This window comes from Mus pahari, chromosome 1 (assembly GCF_900095145.1).
Source record: "Mus pahari chromosome 1, PAHARI_EIJ_v1.1, whole genome shotgun sequence".
Classification (NCBI taxonomy): Eukaryota; Metazoa; Chordata; class Mammalia; order Rodentia; family Muridae; genus Mus; species Mus pahari.
Window position 1 is genome coordinate 108,607,621 of NC_034590.1, and position 23,515 is coordinate 108,631,135.

General features: G+C 53.0%; 1 protein-coding gene across 2 annotated transcripts; it reads left to right on the top strand.

Annotated features, from left to right (window-relative positions):
* The first annotated feature begins 3,924 nt into the window (after positions 1-3,924).
* Positions 3,925-23,271, top strand: Pwwp2b (PWWP domain containing 2B). Of its 2 annotated transcripts, none has more exons than XM_021207828.2 (3): positions 3,925-4,080; positions 10,122-11,817; positions 22,272-23,271. In XM_021207828.2, the coding sequence occupies exons 1-2, from the start codon at positions 3,956-3,958 to the stop codon at positions 11,797-11,799; spliced, it is 1,803 nt and encodes a 600-aa protein (XP_021063487.1). In that variant the 5' UTR covers positions 3,925-3,955; the 3' UTR covers positions 11,800-11,817; positions 22,272-23,271. The 2 variants fall into 2 exon arrangements, with proteins under 2 accessions (XP_021063487.1, XP_021063490.1); XM_021207831.2 differs by having other exon boundaries at positions 10,122-11,512.
* The last annotated feature ends 244 nt before the right edge of the window (positions 23,272-23,515 follow it).

Sequence of the window (23,515 nt, forward strand, 5' to 3'; positions counted from 1 at the left end):
AGGAGGAGGAGGAGGAGGAGGAGGAGGAGGAGGAGAAAGACAAATGATGCTTTTTGAGTTAGAACTCAGAAAAACAAAACAGGCAGCAGAGGTCTATAAGCAGCTACAATGAGGGAGGCTCTCAAGGCCGGAATAGTGCGAATTCTCATCGCAGAGAGAGTTATTCCTCCCATCTTCCAGCTAATTTTTTTAATAAAATAGCTATGCTTTTCCGAGCTCTGTTGCCTTCACCTTCCTCTTCATATGACACTTTAAATCCCAACTAGTTCCCAAAAATGTTAAAGTACTAGTGAACCATGGTTAAGGGTCACTCGTGTATATGTCCTTCAAATATAGCCTCACTCTATTGGGATAGAAACTTAAAATTTTGGGCAGAATCTCACAAAGATGACCATAAAAATTTTACATTAAGTACTAAACTTCCACATAATTCTTGTGACCTCTGTTAACCTATCCAGTGCACACCAGGAGCCATCTTGTTCTTAGGTACTGAAGAAAAGGTTCCTCAGCAGCTTCTGAGACATAAGTTCAGACATCACCAAATTCATCTTATTGTAAGGACGCTTGAGTGTGACTCTCAAGTGGACCACACACATGCTTGGGTCTGTCTCCTTCTTTTCCTGAGTGTCTTTCCCTTCCCACACCCCACTCACTACTTCAATGTTAAAATCACCCCAACTCAGATCCATAGTAAAATGGATCTCTGAAATCAGGCTGCTTGGAGTGGCAGTGTGGGACTGTGTTTCCAGCCCCTGCTCTTCTGCTGCAGACAGGCAGCCCCCTACTCCATCCCCATCCCCACCCCCTCCAAGGCCACACAGAAGACTTCAGTCTTAACCAGAGTCCCGGAGTCCATCCCCTTAGCCAGCACTTTTCTGGCACGTTCTCTTCCTAGTCTTGAGCTATTTCTTAGTGGGAGAATGCCACAATTATCCAGACGTCTAGGTATAGGGTCTCATCAGAGCAGCCCTTGCAGGATGACCAGAAGGGGCCAGTCCAGTTTCCCAAAGCTCTATGATCTGTGGGGGTCCAGGATGTTTAGCTACAGAGACTACATGAGGCCTTGCCATGGATGACATTCAGGGAAGAATGGCCTAGCCACAGCCCCCTGCCCCACTCCAGGGAGCACTGGGGTATTTCAGTGGCCTACTCTACAGTGCTTAGTGAACCCAGCTCCGGGACCTGCATAGCACTGGCCTTATTCTGTGTCTCCACCTAAACCAGGCCCTTTGATTCTGTCTCAGAAGCCCCAGCTCTGACAAAGTCAGGTCTCGTTGAGTGGGCTGCCCAGGCAGCAGGGCTTGGTAAGTTCAGAAAGAGAAGAGGCAGGCCCAGGTGTGCTGGCCTTCGTGCCTGCATGAGTGCATACATGCCTGTATATGCACTCCTCTCTCTCTCTCTCTCTCTCTCTCTCTCTCTCTCTCTCTCTCTCTCTCTGTGTGTGTGTGTGTGTGTGTGTGTGTGTGTGTGTTGCATCACCAGTTAACCAGTTGTCTGGCCAGGCAACCCAGGGACAGGCCCGTGGCTGTGGTAGCACCCTTCACAGTCATGGGCTGGAAGGCCTGAGAGTCTCCCCACTAAAGCTGTGGAGTGAGTCAGTGAACCTCAGAAGCACACTGCCCTGCCAGGGCCTGCCAGGGAGTAAGTCATCTGTAAATTGGAGGCAGGCACAGAGCTAGTGACAAGAGGGAACCAGACAGCTGTGGAAGGTGAATCCTGAAGCCTAGTCCAGGCTCCAAAGGGAGAGAGCAGCTTGCAGCTGGCCACCTTCCCTGTCCAGGTGGGTGGGGCTGGGACAAGGCCCTGAAATTTGGCTTGTGTTTAAATTGTAAATCCATCTCCTTTCTGGCTGTTAAAATATTCTACCAAACAGAGAACAGGTTTTTAAAAATGGCTTCCAAATACACATTAAAAAACACAGCACAAACCTGGCAGGCAGGCACGATAAACAGCACAGGTGGCCTCCGACTCCTCTCTACTCTCTTAACAGCCCAGGAGATTCCTGCCACAGGCTGAACCCTAGGTTCCTGTGCCCCTTGGACTTCCAGACCTCCTAGTCACTGCCTCTTACCATGACCAAAACTACCCTTCTTGCTGACATCTGGGAGTTAATAGAAGCAAGCTCCTTATTCACACAATAAGCTGGCATTTTTCAAGGTGTCCCTCTGTCCATGCCCCACATCGGAACTTGGCATCTTGCAAATCTTCTATCTTGCCTCTTACAACCAGGAGTCCCTGAACAAGGGCACCTGCTTGCTCAAGTGCCTTTTTCCGACTACCCCTTCCCTCACAGCCCCAGTTGCTCAGACTATAGATGTCCCCAGCTTGGAAGCTACTGAACTGGCTGGGGGGAAGGCATGTCCTGCTGTAGGCTGTACTGAGCAGGCATCCCCAGTACTCAGGCGCAGATGTTTAGTATCTGGGCTGAGCGAGTGGGCAGCCTCCCACCAGCCCTCCACCTGGAACTGAGCTGGGAATGGTTCCTGTAGCCACCGTTTGTTTTTTTTTGTTTTTTTTTTTTTTCCTCCAAAATCTGGAGCACCCAGCTCTGGGGAGAAGGCGTGAGGAAAACAGACGCTTGTGGGAGGGGGACTGCCCCTCAGCTGGACTCCGCCCAGACTTTCTCATCTGCTCTAGTGTCGCCTTAAGGCGAGGTAAAGTGGCGCCGGGGCGGCCTTGGCTGTCCTTAGCGGCGTCAGTGCTAGCAAGCAGCCGCGAAGCAAGTCCCAGCAGGGCAAGAACCTCAAGCTGAAAGGGACATGGACCCAGTAGATCCGTGGTCAGTACCTCTCTGCCCTTCTGGTGCCTCCAATGAAGGGTCAAGGCGATTCAAGTCAGCCTTAGGGGCCCGGTTCGCAGACGCCATTGGTCATTGCAATGTGACAGACCCTTGGAGGCAGTCAGTTATGGGTTCCGAATCCGGATCCAGAGTGCAAGTGCTTGCGGAAGCCGGAGGAGGTCTAGGGTGGCGGTCAGCCGTCCGCCGGGCGCCGCCACCTCCCACTCATGGCCAGGCTGCCCTCGCGGGCCCGGTTGCACACGCCCGGGGAGCCTGACTCTTGCTCATGGGAGGTGGCTCTTCATACTGTACACTAAGCGACGAGTGCTGCAGCGCCTAGTCCCAGGAGACGCAAGAGACCTGTCCTATAGCTCTGGATAGAATAATATTCCCAACACAAATGCTGGCCAGCCCCGCGCCCTGCGAGGTTCTCAAACGGACGGGAGCCCTATAGTCTCCTAGGAGGCGCCGAGCACACCTGGGTAGCCCAGTGCCAGGTAGCCCTGTGAGGGTGACACTAGGCCTCTTGTAAGGGCTCCACTGGTGTCCCTCGCCACCCGGAGTCTCCTCTGCCAGGCCTGACTCGCTTCAAATACACATGTCCACAGACTTTCCCAAGTACCAAGTAGACACAGGAGTCGTGCGTAGAAGACGCTGCCAGGGTCCTCTAGCACAAACTGGTAGACAGGGGACCCCAGACTACATGGGGGAAGGGCCCTAGACTGCGCCGGGCTCAGGGAGTGGCCCCGGGACAGGATCAGGAAGGAGGTGGGGCCCGGGGTGGAACCCAGAGCAGCAGAGTGGGGGAAGGGCCTGGACCCGGGGAGTGTCCCCGCTACCCCTCGGTTCCTGGCAAGGCCTCCTAGGGGGCATTCCTAGCCTGCGTGGCGTCAAGATTAACGAACCCTTCTCTCCGCCCGGTGGGGCCCCCGCAATGCGTTGCAAGCCCAGCTCTGAGAGCCGGCTGTGGGGTGCACGCTGCGGGCAGACCGCCCCACGCCCTCCGGCTACCGGGAGCGCAGCCCGCGGCCGCGCGCCCCAGCCTAGCTCCGCGGTGGCGGCCGGCACAGAGAGCTTTGTGACGTCAGGCGGCGTCACGCGGGGCTGACCCGGCGGCGGCGGCGGCGGCGGCGGCGGTGGTGGCGGGCGGGGGCGGCCTCCGGAGGCGGCGGGAGCATGGAGCCGCGGGCCGGCTGCCGGTTACCGGTGCGGGTGGAACAGGTCGTCAACGGCGCGCTGGTGGTCACCGTGAGCTGTGGCGAGCGCAGCTTCGCCGGGATCCTGCTGGATTGCACGAAAAAGTGAGCGGGGCAGGGTCGCGGGCCCGGGACTCCTCGGAATCTCCCGGGACACTCCTCCACCGATTCAAGGTTTCGATGCGGGCTCCGAGAGGAGCAGCAAAGCCCGGCGTCCGCTTTCAGTTTCTGCTGGGCCGGGGTTTCGAGGCGCGCCAGCTGGCCGCCGGTCTGGGTGCGAAAGTGGCTCTCTCCCAAAGTCGCGGTGACTTTCGGGGCAGGAGAGCGTGCGGCCCCGCAGAGGGGCTGCGGTGCCGGCCGGGACGCACGGGAAGCCTTGCCTCAAACTCCGCACATCTGCCATAATTAACACACTTTTCTTTGTTCAGACGCACTGTTGAATTCGACTGTTTGCAGAATCGTGATTCGTTTAAGGGGGTCAGTTACGCTATGGCCTCACCTGTCACAAGAGGGGGGGAGCCCAAGGCTTGTAGGAGTGGCTGGTGAAGACCAGCTGCGACGACTGCGGGGTGTAGAAACACTGCTGTGGGCGAGGCGCCTTGCGGGGGAGTGGAAGATACAAGTTACAGGGCCAGTGCCTCTATTGGAGGGGTGCATTGGGCTTGGCTCCTGATACCACCTGTATACCCTTTGCAGGGGCTTCTGCAGCGCAGAGGAGCCACCTGAACCCAGAATCACATGGCACTGCGCTGTCACTGCCGGATAAATGATTAGGCATTAATCAGGCTGTGACTCTTCTGCTCCAGCCAGGCTTCATTCTGGAATTAGGAACAGAAAAGGGCTCTGCTTTCAAAGACCCAACTTTTTCCCTTCCTAAAGCCCGGATTTCCCTGGGTTCCCACCACAGAGCAGAGCCCTTCCTCCTTTGACAGTTATCCTGCTGACATTATGTCTTCATTAGATGTGCCAGAAGCCATTTATGCACAAGTCATGTGACTTAACATATGGCCTCCCGTGTGACTGGTGCCCCTCTCTTGTTGGTTAGTACAGGGAGTGCCTATAATGGGGTGACATTCAGGGGCTGCAGAATAGCCACCTGAAAGCTTCCGAGGCAAGCCATCCCCCACCCTGCTGATGGCTGCCCTCTCCTCCCTAGGCAGGTCTGTCTCAGTCCTGAGCCTGCAGGGCTGCACCCCTGCTCTACCTGTGCAGCCTGCTCTGGCCTCTCCCTAGAGAGTGTCTGCAGCAGAGGACCCGCATTTCTCCAGTTCTCAGGCTCCAGTGCTCAAGATAAGATTGGCTGAGAGTAGTTCTATCTTGTGGCTATGTCTCCAGAGATGGGGGGGGGGGATCTCTGCCCTGAGGTCAATGGCTAACCTGGCTTGCAGATGCATACACCCTTCATGAATAGAAGCTAGCTGCTGGCATCCTGCGCATGGGAAACAGCAGCTATAGGATGTATGTGTGTCTGTGCCCGACAGTCTCCCATAATCAGAGCCCCTTGGAGACAGGAGCTTAGTCGCTGATCACAGCTCTTCTCTGCAGTGGCTTTGCTTGCTTCTGTGCCCATGCAGAGACTCTGAAGTGGCCCTTCCTTGCCCCTCCAGCCCTCCAAGGCTTGGCTTTGTGTTTCTCCTTCCCCATCCCTGATCTTTCCAGCGGCACCCCCACCCTTGTTTCTGTTTCCTGTATTCTATCCATAGTATTAAGAGTGGCAAAGCTAATGTTTACAGCCCTGCTTCTCAGGCATAACTGAGCACAGCTTAGCAGCTGTCTGGGTGGTTTGGGCTGCAGGGTCTGCTCTCAGCCTCCAGGGTCCACATGCTGACCTGCCCTCCCAGGTACCAGTTTCTCCATAGGTTCAGCACCTATCCTTGCACCAGTCCTTGGATGGGAGCCAAGGAAGAGCTCCCAAGTCCTATTTTCTCCCCCCCCCCTCAGGGGAGCCTTTGGGGCTCAAAGCAGGTCAGCATTCCTGAGGTGCTGCTGTTGCACTTTTATAGGCATCAGAGCTCCCATAGTTTGGGTACAGACCTGGTGGCCTGGCTGTCCTTTATGATTCCTGATCACTGTGTGTCCTCCTTGCTAGGTTGGAAGTGTGACATGGATGGCCCCGTTCATATAGACGGCTGGGTGGAAGGGTCTGAGGCTGGATCCAGCCACACCAGTGCTCGTCGTGAAAGTTAGACTGAAAGGCGTTTGCTCCTTTTCCCTTCCTTGTCTGCAGATGGCTGAGGAGCGTAGAGGGGGGTCTTTGCTCACGAGCCACCTGGTACCATACCAAGTCCCTCTTCCCACTTGCGTTTTGAATCAGCTGCCTGGCTGTAGAGCAGCCCGAAGCAGGTTCTCTGCTGCTCTGGGTACCTATGCAAGCCTAGATTTTCACTGAGAACCCACACTGTGCCAGGGCTAAGCCTCTGACAGGCTGCCTTTATGATCCCTGCTTACAAACTTGAGGATTCCCCCCCCCCCCAAAGCCTGCTGACCCAACTCTAGCTAAAGGTAGCCTGCAAGACAACAAAGGCCCGCTGACTCCGGACTTCTAATCTGAGCTGTTGATTCTTAAACTGGTCCACACATCCGCTGAGCCTATCTGCTGGGATAGTCAGTACGACGTCCTCTTTGACCAAGACCACAGTCACTGCCTGTCACCAGACTAAAGAGCACCAAGTTCTGTCCTGGACTATGTTAGCCAGTGTTGTGCTGATAGGCATTCCTGAGGTTATGTGGTAGGCACAGAGGTTATCATAGTGCGCAGACACCCTCTCTGCCCTCAAGGAACTGGAGGGTTCCAGGTGACTTGCACATCACAGCTGGTGTATTGGGGTCCTGGCTGGCATGCTAGTCTTGGGGACTGTACCACAGAGATGTTGACCGAGTGGGCAAGGAAGACATGGGGGGGGGGGATGAAGTGGGCCTGGTCTGAGATTCTAGGAGAGCCTTAGGGCTTAGGGATGATATTGATGCTAAATATTGCAGGCTATAGGCTCCACTTATTTTCCTCTGGAAATCGGGGGTCTATGTCCAAGAATGTGGGGCAGGTCCAACTGTATGCTCTGGAGAAGGGATTGCTCTGGTCTCCAGGCTGTGACTTGTCCTGAAAACCTACTCACCTGACCCCCAAAGCAGAGGTGGCCCCTGGAGGCCTCTGTACACTCAGCAATCCCAAGCAGCTCACTGTTTCCCGCCAGACCTTCCTGGTCCTGGTCCCATCCAGCTCTCTAGCCCTACTGCTCAATGGCTGTTTTCTGGCCTGCAGAAAGGCTTCAGGGACTTTCTGAAGTAAGCGAGCCCTGGTGTACAACCCGAGGTGGGGCCTCGGGTGTTTGGACTTGGGCCTTCCTGGGGCTGCAGGCTCCTGGCGACACAGCTATGCAGAGAAGTTTCCGCAGACTCCCTCCCAGCGTCGCACATCCGCATGCCTCTGATCCAGGAGCCTGTTGACTCAACCCTCGGGCAGTGGCAGGATAGCCTCTGCCACCGCAGGCTGGGGGAGGAAGGTCCCAGACAGACACAGTAGGGGTGGGAGGGTGCCACTTGGGCGCCAGCAGCCTCATGTATCCTGGGTCTGCCTGTGGATCTGGGAAGCCAGATGGAGGCAGCTGCAAGCAGGGGCAGCCCAGAGCTCTGGCAAGCAGCCAGAACTGTATTCTTCCTGTCCATGGGCTGGCCTTAGCCAGGCTACTCTGGGTGAGTGGCTGAGACATACCCCGCAGGTGAGGCCCCAGGGACATGATTTGGCCACTGGTGTCTTGCTGAGGACTTTGAGCCAGGCCATATGTCCCCAGGACTGTGTCCTCATCAGAGCATCAGGCAGAACAGGAGAGCCACAGTGTCCCCGGGAGCTCTATGTCTCTGTCCCCTTTGAGTCTCTACTGCTTTTACATTTGGATGTGGCCCCCTCTTTATAGCTTCCTGGGCTTCTCAACCCTGCTCAGTGTCCCCATCTTTTCCTGAACTTAGAGGTTCAGTGCTCTGCAGATATTGGTTCCTGCCCTGGTGAATCATTTCTTAATCTCCAAGTCCTGTTCCTGTATACCTACCCTCCATCCCAAAGCTGCACCCATTCATCAGGCTCTCTTAGTCTGTTGTGAACCCTAACAGGTTCCTATCGCTGCCAAGATCTGTAGCATTTCCTATGAGCTTCTGTCCTTGAGACTGACCAGCTTGGGTCACAACCTGGGCTCGCTGAGGGTGCCAAGCCTTGGGATCCACATCCCCTATATACCAGGTCACAGTTTGTCCATTTGTTTTTCCCTGTACTGTGGCCATATCCATACCTGGAGGCAGTGGATCCTAACATCACTGGACTGGGGCATGCCTGCAAGTTCCTTCAGCTCATTGTCTTATCTGCGAAGAGGGAGTGTCACTGCTTGTCATTCCGTGAAACTGCTAAAGGGCTGGGGGAGCTCAAATCACAGCCACAGCCTTTGCTGCCTACAGGCTAGAAGCACCAAAGCAGAGCCCTGGTGCTCCGTGGTCTCCCCAAAGCTAGCAGTTGGCTTCAGCTCTCCTAGGGGAAGGTCATCACCCAGCCTGCCTTGACCTGGGGTGAGCTGTTCTGTTTACCCACTAGGCAGGTCTTGGGTGTGGCCAAAGCAGGGGCAGGGCAGCAGCTCAGGAAGGAAGAGTGGCTGCATGCTGCCAGGGCCATGCCATTTCTCAGGAGAATCCGGCCCCTGGACTCTGGGAAAGGACCTGGGTTTGCAGTCAGTGGGTGTCTATCTTCAGCCTGCACAGTCTGCCCTAGAACTCTGGGGCTAAAGCAAGCAGACCCTCTGGGGTCCCCTCTGCTCACAGCACCTGTCAGCACAAGGAGGCTGTGGGGATGAACAGAAGAGGAGGGGCTTGGGGAGACCCTCACTTCATGCTCTAGGTAACTGTGGAAGCTGCCAGGAAGGTGAGCTTTGGCTAGCAACTCTCCACCCCTGGTCCCTTGTCTGCCCTGCCTCCCAAACCAGCCACTTGCCACTCCTTCCTGCTCTCCTAGGGCCTTCTCTGGCCCTTAGTCCTGTCTGGGCAGAATACAATGTTCCCTATAACCTGCATGCCTGTTACTATCACAGGAATGTTGCTGCTCCCTGGGGCGGCTTCCCCTTCCTGCCAACGCCCTCATTTGGGACCCTGTGGTGTTTTCTGAGGGTGGGGTCCAGAGATGACAGGCTGGCTGATGATCCTCTTCTCCGGGCCATGGAAGTTAAGGCCAATGGTGAGACTTTGGGAGGTTCTAACCATTGGTTCTAGCCAAGGGCTCTGCTTCGGTGCCTCTGGCGTCGGGGCAGCTGCCGCTGTGGCTCTGGCTACATCTAGCCACATGTGGCTCCCACCCTGCACACATGGATGCATCTTAGGCATCTGGGACCAGAGTGTTCCATAAGACATTCTTCAGGGCCTGGGAGAGGATTCCAGCAAGCTGAGTCCCTATCTCTTAAAGAAAGGGAAGGGAAAGTGAGGTACATGAACAGGGGCCTGAGCTCTGCAGCTACTGGCTGTGGGGCAGGTGGACTCCCTTTCAGGCCATGCCCTGTCTAAGGATGCAGATGTTCTTCTTGGTCTTCTAAAAGCATTCCAGCCTCAAGTCCTCTTTCCTGTGGCTATCGACTCAGATTCTAATACTCTGACCAAGAAGATGCCCTCAAGCCACATGTCATAGGACATGGGGCCTGGGTACCTGCTAAATCTCAACCCACCACTCTGGACCTAGATCCAGATGGCTGTAGAGCGAATGTCTTACATCTGTATGGATGCTGTCAATAATAAATCTGGTGACGGATGGCTCAGTCAGGAAATAAGAGGTGGGACCTCAGGAGACAGAAAGGATTGTGGGATGGTGTGAAGTGCAGGGGATGATTCACCCCAGAAGATGTGTGGAGACAAATGCACGGTGCCTGAGCACAGGTAACCAGCAATGTGGCCGAATGTAGGTTAGAGTAAATGGGTTATAGCAAGTTGTGGTCTAGTCAAAGAAGAGCCTAGGTATATGGGCTAGATATTTGTAAATATATTTTGAGTCTCGGTCTTATTTCTGGGAGCACGGGACTGGAAGAACCGGACTTAATTTCTGCAGATGGCTTCCCAGGTGACAGGTGCTGGGCAGAGCTAGAGTTCTCCCTTATTCTCACTCTGACTTTGTTCCCTTCTACCAGGTCTGGCCTCTTTGGCCTATCTCCATCTACTCTACTGCCTCTGGCTGACAACTCTTCTGCCATCAGCTGTCATGGCCAGGTTCCTGAGGAGGGAACTGGAGAAGTGATGCAGCTGGAGACAGGACCTCTGCATCCTCACCACAAAGACCCTGAGAAGGATCAGCCTCCGAAGACAGCTGTGCCCGAGCCACCCCCACCTCTTATACCACCTGTGCCTGCCGGGAACCTGCCTCCCTTTCCACCATACTTTGAGGGTGCCCCCTTCCCCCACCCACTATGGCTAAGGAACACCTACCAGCAGTGGGTACCGCAGCCCCCACCCAGGACCATCAAGCGGACCCGTCGGCGACTTTCCCGAAACCGGGATCCTGGCAGACTCATTCTTAGCACAATCCGCCTGCGGCCACGTCAGGTACTGTGTGAGAAGTGCAAGAGTACTGTGAGTCCTCAGGAGGCAAGTCCTGGCCCCCTGAACACCCCCAAACCCCGCCGGAGGCTAGGCAGTGGCCCTGACAGTGAACACCGAAAGCCAGAGGAACCAGAAGACAGTGCTGTCATAGCTATGGCTGCCCCGAGGAGGAGCAAGAGGGAGAAGCGGGAAGAGGACAGGGTTGCTGGGGAGCGTGTTCCGAGGAGCCCAGTCATCAAAATCTCCTACAGCACACCACAGGGTAAGGGTGAGGTGGTCAAGATCCCATCCAGAGTGCATGGCTCCGTGGAGCCCTTCTGCCCCCAACAGTCTCTACAAAATGGTGGCCAGGACTCAGAGGTATCAAGGGATGTGGAGCCCAGGGGTGGTGGAGACCGACCACCCAGCGGGTCTTCAGCCTCCATCCCCAAACTGAAGCTGACCCGTCCAGTGCCTCCTACCTCTGACCTGCCACCTCCCAAAATCCGCCTGAAGCCCCACCGGCTGGGGGATGGAGAGCATGAGCCCTTGTACCGGGCTGAGCTGGTGGAGGAGCTGAACGGATGCCCACGAGGTCCACTGGCCAGCTCGCCTGCTCTCCTTGCCGATGGCTCTACCCATGGGCTAGAGGACTTGTCTTCTGGAAGTTCTGGTGAGGACGATGACCTCAAGAGGTTCCCCCAAGGTAAACATGGCCGTGATGGCTTGGCTTTTCTCGTGGACTGCCCTGGGAGGAGAACAGACTGTACTAGTGAATCTGTGTGCAGCACCGACAGCCTGGATGAATTAAAATCATCTGGTTCAGAAGTGACATCTCCAGACACAGGAGACATGTCATCTGGCGACAGTGCCTCTGTTCCTTCATCTTCTGCTGACACTCGCCAGACAGTCCCTCCCCTCACGGTCAGGCTGCACACGCAGAGCGTCTCACAGTGTGTGACTGAAGATGGAAGGACGGTGGCTGTAGGGGACATTGTGTGGGGTAAGATTCATGGTTTTCCTTGGTGGCCAGCGCGTGTCCTTGACATCAGCCTTGGCCAGAAGGAGGATGGAGAACCCTCTTGGCAAGAAGCGAAAGTCTCATGGTTTGGGTCTCCAACTACATCATTCTTGTCTATTTCAAAACTGTCCCCTTTCTCTGAATTTTTCAAACTGAGATTTAACCGTAAGAAGAAGGGGATGTATCGGAAAGCTATAACTGAGGCTGCAAATGCCACACGACACGTGGCCCCAGAAATAAGGGAGCTCTTGACCCAGTTTGAAATGTAACTTTGGTTCCAAGAGCAGGTGAGTCTTGTGTTCACTAGGTGCCTGCTTTTCCCAAGGTAGCCAGCATGAGCTTGTGCTCAACACCCAGATGCTAGGGAGAGCCAGACACTGGGCCTGTTGCTCAAAGGGGGTTGTCCTAAACACTTGCCCTCTCTGATGTTGCAGGAGCTCACACATCCCAAGAGAGATGCTCCAAAGGGTCTGATTATTAGATGTTTGCTTGTGTCTGAGTTTTGCAGCCAGCTGACCAAGGAAGGCCCTTGAGGCTTCTGCTAGGACCTTTGAGAAAGGGATGCCGTTTGTCTGACTCTGACTGGGGTAAGGATAAAAGGCAGGCTTTCATCTTCTGTCACTCTGAGGGAAGAGGCAACTTCTACTCCCAAACACTAGTGGCCTTGTACCTCTTGCTTATGTGGGCCAGGCTGTCAGGGAGGAGTGAGGTGAGGCAAGGAGAGCATCCGACCCTCCAGTGGAACTGGCCTCAGCGCCTCAAGCTGGCTCTTCTATTCGGCTTGCCCTGTCCCCCCTTCTCTATAGGTGTGATGGTTCCTGAATGCTGCTCAGTGTGGCCAGGTGCATGCAGTTCTGGGTGGCGGGTACAGTTTCTTGAGCTCTTATAGGAGAACTCTGTAGTTTTGTAGTCTATCCTCAGATGGTCGGTATAGGGTCTGGACATTGGGCCATGTGTAGTGAGGGAGTATCGTTGTTCAGGCTTGTGGGGTATCTCTGGGTGTCATCTCATGGAGTTGGGGGAATTTCTGGTGGCCATGTGGTCACCATGTGGGGTGTCTGGAAACATTATGAAGCATACAACCTGCCTGTACTTCTCCCTGGACATACATCTGATAGCCACGTCCAGCTATGACTGTCATGGTGATGATCTTTGCAGAGGTCTAAGGCTCCAGGCAGCCTCTTTGTTCTTTTCATAATCCTTGGCTTAATGCTGCTGATTTCATGGTACAGCGACTTGGAGGTCATGTCAGGTGATTGTACTCAGAAGACGAGAGCCCTGCATCTACCTCCAGCTAGACCACTGACTTGGCGTTCCCTTGGTGACCTGTCTGCCCAGGCCACTTGCTCACACCACCATTTTGGCACTATGGTTTCTTGGGGCTTTCATTAGTCTTTCGGTCCTTAGCAGGACCAACTGGTATCTGTTCAGGAAGAAGAGTCTGGGATTCCTCTCAAGTCTGTTCACTGCTCTTTCAGTTACATTGGAGGTCCCAGAAGGGAAAGCAGTATTGGGAGGCAGGCGTTAAGGCTAGCTTTCAGGCTACTGTGGCCTCTACACTCTCCACTGGTCCACTGGTTATGCATAACAGCCAAACCTATTCTCAACTGGGGGGCCTTTGTGTGGGATGAGGCAGGGACCAAACAGACATGAGGGCTGTGGCAGTGGCATTTGGCCTCCACATATCGTAAGGCAGGGCATCCATCAGGCTAAAACAGAGTAGGGTCAAGTGACTTGCCCTGGCTTCCCCGCTGTATCCTGGTCTTCATAGAACCTCAGCTGCAACCACACCCAGTCCCGGAGCACTCTGCACCTGGCTCTGCCTTGCTGCGTCCTTCCTCGCCCTCTTCTTTGCCTTGGCCCTCTCTGCTCAGCAGCTGATCATTGGCACTGGCTCGGCTGGAGGCAGTATGGATGAAGGCTGAGAGCCCCTCTCACGTGCTCCAATTATGTGGCATAAACCCAACTTCTGGTGAGAGATGGAGTCTAGCCTGGTCCTTACAAACTGACTTTCGATTCCTATCTGCTGTATAGACTTTGATGGTGACTGGAGACATCTACCCAAAGGGACCCATGGACTCTGGAAGCCCAGCCAGGCCTTATCTGCACCTTGTAGAATGCAGCCTTGTAGGTTCTGGGCAGGCCCTGTTTATCCGGAAGCAGAGGGGAAAAAAATCTCACCCAACTGGTTTGCCTGGCCCCTGGTCCTGGGCTGTGCCTGGACGGGCAAGCACCCAGCAGCCCTCTGCCTTCTGGGAGTGTGAGGCACTGGGTCCCTATAGCAGCAAAGTGCTCAGTGGTGCTTGTCTGGCCAGTGTTTTGCTTTTGTATAAGGACTGTTATAAACACACACACAGAGAGAGGAGGTTCCTGCCAGGCAAGTCAAGTGCTCATCAGCGACGGAGCTGGTGTTTGCACCTAGAGCCTTCTGCTGTGTGAATTAGGGTCCCCTGTTGGACAAATGTGCTTGGCAGTGTCCCTAGTGCTATCAGAGTTAATCCCTTCCAGCTTGCACAGGATGGATACTGGGATACCCGGGGACCTGGTCCTCTAAGCAGAAGCTGTTAAGATGCTGCTGGGGATCCAGTGAAGGGCACAATTGCTGGCTGGACATCTGGGACAGGAAGCTGCTCAGGGATTGAGTTCAGGTAGGAGAGGTCTGATAGAAAAGGTCAGCTTCCAGGTCCAGCTCACTGGCAGGCCATACCTGATCCTGAAACTACCTGAAGACTGCTGTGACAGGAAAAGTAGTCCTTCAAGGTAGGGGGAGGAGAGCACCACTCTCCTGTGTGCCGGGAGCCATCTAAGAAGGTCAGGTATATTGATTCCCTTCCAAAGGCATGGAGTTCAGTATCTCATCCCTCGCCTTGATTGGAAGACTGAAAGGACCAGCTGATGGGGCTTGGTGTAGACACCCTCCACACTGGAAGGGGGGGGGAGAGCTGGGTGTCCTGACCCTTCTTAGGATGTGGTGTCACTTGTGTATCATACTCCATGACTCCTCTAAGTAGGTTCTGATCCAGATATATAGGCTGAGCTGCCCGGACTCATAAGTGCACATACATGCACATACATGCACAGAGATCCCAGTTTCCTTGTCTGTCACAGGGTGACAGTGGCACCTGTCTTGTGGTTGTGTGAGGGGCACGGCAACACTATGGGCTTAGGAATGAACTTGTAGGCAGCTTCCTTTGATGGTGACCACCATACTTTCTCTAGCTAGGCTCCAGGGGTTGTTGACCCAGGCGCTCTGGTGTGAGTTTACTGACTGGGGACAAGAAGCTCTCTCGGAGATTCTTGTGTGGAAGCAGAGCCTATATCCTTGGTTGGACAGGGCAGATTTCTTCTCTGGCCATGCTGCTGCCTGGAACCCCCCCTGCAAGAGCTGACCATCCAATTTTCCTTTGTATGAAAAACATTGGATGGGCAGAGCGGAGGGCCAGCAAGGACTGGAAAGGGTTGGTATGAGTTAAGGTTCTTCTCTAGCCCCTGGTCCTACCTTCCTCCTCTGACTACTGTGTCTAACACATACCTTTCTCCAAATACTCAACTGGATATGGGCTAGCAAGGGAGCTAGAATCCTGGAAACATCTCTGAGTCACAGGTCCCAAATTAGCATGTCATAATCACACAGGCATGCACCAGGAAGGAAGGGACAGGGATTTGAAACAGATCATTCGGTGGCAACCCAGATCTTCTATACTGTTATCTAGGAAGGCTTCCTGGTGAAGGTGACATGAGCTGAAATCTAAAGGGAGATTGTGGAAGGCAGTTTCTCCTAGAAACAAGAGTGCTTACAATACAGGACTCAGAGCAGTGAACAGGTTTGGTCATTTGTGCCAAAACAAGCTAGGGGAGGCTGGGCAACGTGCGGTGCTGACTCCTTAGACAAGAGGGTGTTACCTCTTCCTGCCCCACAATACTAACTCCACAGTGGCCTTGGTGGGCTATTGAAGGTGAGAAAGTACCCGAGGCCTGGCCTATAGTGGCGCTAGGAGAAAGCTCAGAGCCTTGGTACCACAGGCTAGAGGTGAGGGACATTCAATATGACATTGGTGGGGACAGTACTGTGGGGAGACGGAGTGGGAGAAGACCTTGCTATAGCTGACGAGTCTCTATTCAGAGCCTGGGGGGGGGATGTAGTGGAGGGGAAGGGTGACAAGAATGACACCATGGAAGCAGGAAGAGGGTCCAGGAGAGAATAGGCTGACTACCCTTGGGGACAGGAAGCCATGTAGGATCAGAGAGGGGCCCTCAGGACTGACAACAGTGGGATGGGGCTTTGCCTGCCATGCACCACAGCACTATAAAGACAGGGGTACTGGGTTAATGGGTGCCAGGTTCTGCCTGGGGACTGGCAGAGAGATGTACAGCATACCCTACTCTGGTTGCTGGTGCCTCTTTTCTGTTTTCCTACGTGCCTGAGCAATCTCTGGACAGAGGCACAGAGTTGCTAGGTGGCCAGCACCATGCTCGGGTGCTGTGTGGACTGAAAGTTAAGACACTTCCCTACAAGAAGATGGGATACCATCCCAGGACCCAACCCCTAGGCATCTACTGAGACATCACAGGCCTCAAACATAGGAGTATGTAGGTCCCCAACCTCGAGTGGCCAGAATGTTGGGCTTTGCTTTAATGCTTTGCCAGGGAGTAGAGCACACCCATGCCTTGGATGGTCCCCGCTGCTGAGCCGTCAGCCTCCCTAGAGTCAGTCTGTCCTGTGGCCATGGTAACAAACTGCCAAGAAGTAGGGCCTACAAACATGTCCTTTAGAGTCAGAGGTCTGAAAGCTAAGCTCAGCTAGGCTCCCTCAGGACGCTGGAGAGGGTGATCAACTCTCAAGCTCCTTTCAGGTGCTCCTGGTTACAGCAGTGTTCCTCTAGCCTGCCTCCATAATCTTGGAGCTTCCTCTTCATCAATGTGGTATTTATAAGCTGCCTTTCTGACAAGGGCCCATAAAGACTCTGGGGTTCAGAGAAATCATCTCAGAAATATCTGTGGAAGTATGTAATAGAAGCTGACATGATCGGGTTCCAGAGGTCTAAGTCTACAGGGTTACTACTCACCTCTCAGTCACTCTCCTGTAAAAATATTTTCTATTCCCCTGATGTAATTTGGGCTCACTCCCTCTGTCTGCTAACCTAAATCTAGTCGTCCTGGAAGCTTCTAGTCTCCGTACAATCTAATCTAGTCCTAGAATGTTTTCAGCCTCTGAGACTGACTGCTGAATAATCTCACCCTTTCTAGTTCTTTCTGAGCTCTGGCTGGCTGGTTCAACTCAGCTGTTCTGGCTCAAAACTTCTCTCTAAGCTGTGTGATTCAATCTGGCTTCTCTCAGCTTCTCACTGAATTGTCCTGCTTGGCTTCAAACTAACTCTAACAATCTGTTCTAATCTCTGGCTCCTCCTCATTCTCTGGCTTGTTCCGTCACCTTGTCTAGCTTGTTCTCTCTTTAGCCTGTCTCTGTAAAACTCCCAATAAAACTGCCTCTGAATTCCATGACCTGATTGAACAGAACTGACTAGAACTCAGATCTGCATGCCTCTGTCTCCTGAGTGTTGGGATTAAAGGCCTGTACCACCACTCCTGGACCTAAGGTGGTTTGTTTGTTTGTACCTGAAACTTGCTCTATAGCAGGATAGTTTTTGAACTCAGAGATCTGTTTGCCTCTGTCTCTTAGGATTAAAGGCATGTCTGTACTCTGGCTAGATCATGCTAGATTACATAGATCTAGAAGGTCCTTGGATGCGATCTTTTGCCAGAGCAGCCGTGTTCTGAATTAAAATTCCTCTACATTCCGCTCAGTCAACATTCCTAGCATATTGTTCATTAGATTACCTGCACACACTGTCTGTGCCAGCCTCTTCTCATGTAGCAGAGGGGAGGCAGCTTCAAGGATAGACTGGTCCAGGGTCCACAAAGGCAGCAGGGACCACTGCCTCTTTGCCCCCCCACAACATCAGCCTAATTGTGCAGTAGCATCTGCAAAGGGCCATTGTAATGTGGAGGTCCAGGGTCTGTCCTATGAGGAAAGAAACTGTTGTTCCAGAAAGATCCATCTGTGAAGACACTGAGACAGCCAGTTTGAGGAACATGACGGCCCCTGTCACCTTCCTGCTTCATGATATTCGTTTCTCCCGGGAAAGCAGATATTGATTGGGATCCAGTCTATTGCAGGTGCTACTGCACTGTGCCGGCTGAGTGGCGAGGAGAGCATGCCTCTAGACCCCAAGTGCACTGTGCACTGCCACCCAACACCACAGAGTCTCCCCCATCCAGCCTCTTTGAACAGCATCCCTCAGTGGAACACACCAAACCAGCTCTCTTTCTTCCAGCCCTTCTGCTCCCCCATGGTTTGTCAGCTGACTTCTACATTGCTTTCAGGGAATTCAGGTCCTCTGGGAAGGTTGTAATTATTTTGTTCCAGAAGGAAACTAAGGCCTATAATTCCAGGCCTTCCACAGGGGCTCAGGCCTTCCCACCCACTGGCTCCCAGTGCCCTGTCCTTGCCACTGCCACTGGGTATCATGTTGGGAGCCTGCAGGCAAGCAGGCAGGCAGACAAGACAGTTTGGGGGAGGTAAGTGGGAATACCAGGTGTTAAAGTGTCTGGGGGGGGGCAGCATGGACCCTATACAAAGCCTCTGGATGCCTCTGCCTGTCTGAACCTTTTGAACCAAATACTGTCTGTTTTCTAGTGAGAGGCCATGGTCTCAAAACACCCCCATCTCTAGGGTCCCTGACCCCACCTTCTTTGGGTTTCATCTGATAGAGCCCCTCCTCGGACTATTCATCAAGAAGTCACTCTCTTTGCTCACTTGGGGGATGATCTGAAGCTGTCACATAAGCTGCTCCCTGTAGCAACTATTTCTGGTCTCCATTACTTGATGGTGGTCTCGAGGCTCACCTTGTCACTGGTGAGCTGACTGTGTCATCCATTCCCAGCTCCATCCCGACCAGTGTTTTAACTGCACAGTGCTCCTCAGCGTGCCCCATTACTTCCTCTGCTGCTCAGATTGCCCACCCTCAGTCACTTGCCCCAGTCAGCCCCAGACCTTCAGTGACCACAGCATCTGGTAGCATCCCTGCTTCATGCCACACCCACCATCTCTCTCTGGCAGTGTCTATTTTCTGCTCGAGCCTGAGGCCCTCTCAGGTCCTGAGAGCCCAGGCCTGGGACCAGGCAGCTCCATGCTCCAGCTTGCTCTTGTTCCTGAGCTGTGTATTGCTTCTGGTGTTAACATTGGGAATTACTTTTTCTTTTCCTTTCCTTTCCTTTTCTTCTCTCTTCTCTTCTTTATAGCAAAGCTTAATGGTATTTTAATAACAATTATTAATTTTATATATGCAAAACTGAATTGATTTTAGTAATGCATGTTATACATATGATTTTTTAAACATTTTTAAATTTTTATGTATATGAGTATACTGTAGCTGTGCAGATGGTTGTGAGCCATCATGTGGTTGCTGGGAATTGAACTCCGGCCCCACTCTGGTCCCACTCGATTCTGCCCAAAGATTTATTTATTATTATATGTCAGTACACTGTAGCCATCTTCAGACACACCAAAAGAGGGCATCATATCTCATTACGGATGGTTGTGAGCCACCATGTGGTTGCTGTGATTTGAACTCAAGACCTTTGGAAGAACAGTCAGTGAGTGCTCTTAACCGCTGAGCTATCTGTCCAGTCCATACATATGATTTTTTTTTTTTACTTCATTACAGTACAATACGGTAATTTGGGGATATAAGACCACTAATACCCTCCACCAGGAGGGTTGGCCACCAAGGTCGCCCCGGTGAAAGATCACACAACAGTCTAGGGTCTCCACATTCCTGTGTTTCAAAGGTCTGGAGGACATTTCCTCTCTGAGTCAAGTTGTGATGCAAACGTGATAATACAGGGTGATTTCATTTGCATTCATTACTGGATTTTAAAAATTGAGCTGTGTTTTATAATGCTGTCCGAATTTCTGTGGTTCCCCTGCTTGGCATCCCTTGTGGTCCCTCCGGACTTCTAGAGTCAGCATCCTAATCTAGGAGGCTTCTCTCATTGATTTTAGCACAAGCAGGCTCATGCACACCAACCCCTGAAGGGGTTAAACAGCACTAAACAGCAACTACTTCCAGGTTGTTCCTGTCCCTTTTGAGGGGAGCTGAAGGGTGAGCCCTCCCTCTAGCTGTCTTAGCTCTTGAGAAGGTTGGGTCTTCCTAGAGAGGTGCCCCCAAGCTGCAGGGTGGGATGGGCTGCATTGGATGAGCCTGATCCTCCGGGAATGTGGGTTTCTGGAGAGGCCTGGTGTTCTAGCCTGTCAGCAACCCAGAGCAGTTAAGCTTGCCCCGCAGTGCTGGTAAGGGGCCAGCGCCCTGGGAGTGGGAGAGGAAGGGCTTCTTTGAAGGCCCCAGAAATGGGACAAAGGGAGGCTCGAGGCCAGGAGCCCTTGAGAGTCTCCTCTCAAAGCTTGTTCTTTTCCCCAATGAAGGTCACTACAGGATGTTTAAGGGCATTTCCAGAGGTCAGGCCACGGTGACTAGAGAGACTTAGCTTTGTTTCCCAGGGCTGAGGGTTTTGGTTTTTTTTTCCTCTTTCAAGCCTTAAAGCACTCATTAGAAGGGACAGGAGAAGTGGTTTTCAGTTGTGTTCTCCCTACACTCCCCACCCCCACTCCACCCCACCCCACTGCTGCACATGGGTGCACTCTCACACACACACATACACACACACACATACATGCACACACACATACATGCACACACACATACATGCACACACATACATGCACGCACACACATGCACACACACATGCGCGCACACACACACACACACACACACACACACATGCACACACCCTGCTGCAAGTACACCTGTTACATTTGCACAGAGCCTAGCCAGACCTTAGAGGCACCCCAAGGCCATTCAGAGACCTGGAACTCCCTACCTAGGGTAGCTATCTCTCGGATGTATTCCAGCCTGGATGTAGATCAGCCTGTAGGGCCAGGGTGGGCTAGAATGCTGGGCACCAAGAAGATTGTGGGCTATATTTATAGGTCAACTGTACTTAGCTGCTACGGTGATGGTGAGGTTCTTTGCCCCAGAACCTGTTTCCATGTGGCTTTCTAACATGTGCGTCTTGATGAATTGAGTTCCTCTTTTGATTCTCAAGGGCCTTCAGGGGTCCCTCTTGTCTCTGTAGATGGCTGACCTGCTGCAATTGCTCACTGTCTATGTGGTTGCCACACCCATCCAGGTGCTGGGATTTTATGTACTGAGGCATCTCTCCAGCTCCTGATTTACAGATTCTCTCTCTCTCTCTCTCTCTCTCTCTCTCTCTCTCTCTCTCTCTTCTCTCTCTCTCCTCTTCTCTCTCTTCTCTCTCTCTTCTCTCTCTCTCTTCTCTCTCTCTCTTCTCTCCTCTCTCTCTTCTCTTCTCTCTCTCTTCTCTCTCTTCTCTCTCTCTTCTCTTCTCTTTCTCTCTCGTCTCTCTCACTTCTCTCTCGTCTCTCTCTCTTCTCTTCTCTCCTCTCTCTCTTCTCTCTCTCTTCTCTTCTCTTCTCTTCTCTTCTCTTCTCTCTCTTTTCTTCTCTCTCTCTTCTCTTCTCTTCTTCTCTTCTCTTCTCTCTCTCTTCTCTCTCTTCTCTTCTCTCTCTCTTTTCTTCTCTCTCTCTTCTCTTCTCTTCTTCTCTTCTCTTCTCTCTCTCTTCTCTCTCTTCTCTTCTCTCTCTCTTTTCTTCTCTCTCTCTCTTCTCTCTCTCTCTCTCTCTCTCTCTCTCTCTCTCTCTCTCTCTCTCTCTCATTAAGCATTCCTTAGAGTTGTTTCTTAGACAGAGATTTTGTGTTCTCTGAACATTCCTCCCCGTCAGCACGTACAGACTTAGCTTGCTGGGAATTGAGATTTGAAGTTTGCGGAAATAAATGGAGCCTGGCATGCAGGTCGCACAGGAATCTGCTCTCTGAAGTTGGCTGTGTCCCTACTCCCTGTCTGATTCACTTTATAGTCCTACAACTCACCTATCTGCAGCTCTGAGGAGACGGTCAGACAGTCTTCAGTGCTTCAGACACGTTAGGCATCCGTTTTAGCTGAAGACCACTGAGTTGACACATTTCTCCAAAACACCTCAGCTTAACACAGTGCTTACAGGTATCTGTGCTCACTGGGCAGTAACAATGGCTGGGCTTGGAGCTGTAGAAAGGCTCTATAAGCCAGACACCTGGGGCTGATACCACATCCATCTAGATATATACATACTCACCACCACCACCACCATCACCACCACCACCATCACCATCATCATTGTCATCATCGTCATCATCATCTATTTTCAGGTCTGCTCTCCCTTTCCCTGGGGATAGAGGATGTGTCCTGGTGACTGAGGGACTAAGGATTTCCCGTGCAGTGAGCTCATTATTAGAACAGCAGACTTTCCTTGCAGACTTCCTAGTGTTTGGCCTTCCTACTGGACTGGGCTGACCCTGTGCTCCAAAGCCTCCCGCCATCTAAGATCCTCTACTGTCCTCTGGCATGGCTGAGCCACGGGCGGCAGAACTTGTGGGAACAAGGGAAGTATGGTTCACTGGCCTGGCGAGAGCTGGCGAGGGTGCAGAACAACCTCTGGGATCTCTCTGCAAAGCCGTAGTGCCCAAAGGAGAAGGCTGAAGGGACGCTGGTACAAACCCTCTAGGGTCCTGTTCCCTACAACTGACCCCTTGGTAACCTCTATCCTTTCTTCTTCTCCCCAAGGTCACCGACAGTGAGGGTGCAGCTGCTGTCCCGGAACTTCTGACTTCTGTCCCGGGGACCCATGTGTCTCTGGCTGGCTGTGTGCAGAAACATGCTGGGCGCAGTGGCTGGCCTGCCTCCAGAGGAGCAGGTGTGCATGGGGAGGGACCCAGCTTCGGGCACCTGGCTCCTCTCAGCTGAATGTATCTGTTCAGGCTTCAGCGTTCCTAGCCGAGAAGTGTCCTGGAGCTTGGTGACACGTCTGCTGCTTTGTGTGCTAGCGGCTGGCTGTAAGGCTTAGGCATCCTCAAACAGAAACAGGGCTTTCTGCCCAGCCTGTGAAACTCCTGGTATGGGTGCTGGGCCTTGCTACAGGGCATCCTCCTGTGCCTGGCCTCCGTTATTCAGCACGAGCTGCCCTTCAGGCTCGAGGAAACCAAATTGCACGTACGGGGTTCTCCTCCAGCCCTTGGGTACGGGTCTCTGTGCACTTGAGCCAGGAACCTAGTCGCATCTCTTCCACATTCCACTCAAAGCATGGGTCCCTGGCTCCCAGCCCCAGCCTGCGGGGCCGCCTTGGTCTGAGATGCTGCTATGTCACCAGGACTGGGAAGGGGAGAGGGAGGGCAGAAGTGAAAACAGGCCTCAGGTTAGGAGATACTACTCTGCCCTGTGAGGCCACATTCCTTTCCCCTCTGTCACTTCCGAGACCAAAAAGAAAACAGAAAGAAAAGAAAACTGTCTCTGCTCCTTTGTCTAAGCATGAAAAGAAATAAACAGGAGTCTAAGTTGAGGCTCTTGCCTGAATAGTTCAAAGCTGCTGCACCTGCCTGACCTGTGAGAGAGGTGACAATCCTCTAAAGAGGTGGAGAAGGGCCCTGGCCCTCCCGTCAAGGTGGCACTGTGCCTGTTGTATTGCTCACTCAGGGTCACCTGACAGGATGCAAATCTGAAGCTAGGACACTCTTTGCTCTAGGCAGTAGGTTCAGTCTCCTGCCTCAGGGCTTACTCTTGGTTTTCCGGTCCACCCTAAACCCCTCAGGCAGAGGCATGGACCTGAATGGTTTGTTTCCTCCAATGGAGCCTCCTGTGTCCATTTTCTCCCTTGGCTCAATTAGAGCTAAGGGATGTCCTGATGGTGGTAGTGGCTTTTCTTGTTCCTGATTTTGATGGAAAATACTCTTGGGTTTTGAGGGTGTCATAGCCCTCAGGAGGAACCTGTGGACAATACAAGAGCCTCGGTGCCTCTGAGGTCTTCTCCAGGC

Coding starts and splice junctions, on each gene's coding strand:
- Pwwp2b (XM_021207828.2), top strand. CDS start 3,956: ATGGAGCCGCGGGCCGGCTGCCGGTTACCGGTGCGGGTGGAACAGGTC. Junction 4,081..10,121: donor CTGCTGGATTGCACGAAAAA/GTGAGCGGGGCA, acceptor CCCTTCTACCAG/GTCTGGCCTCTTTGGCCTAT.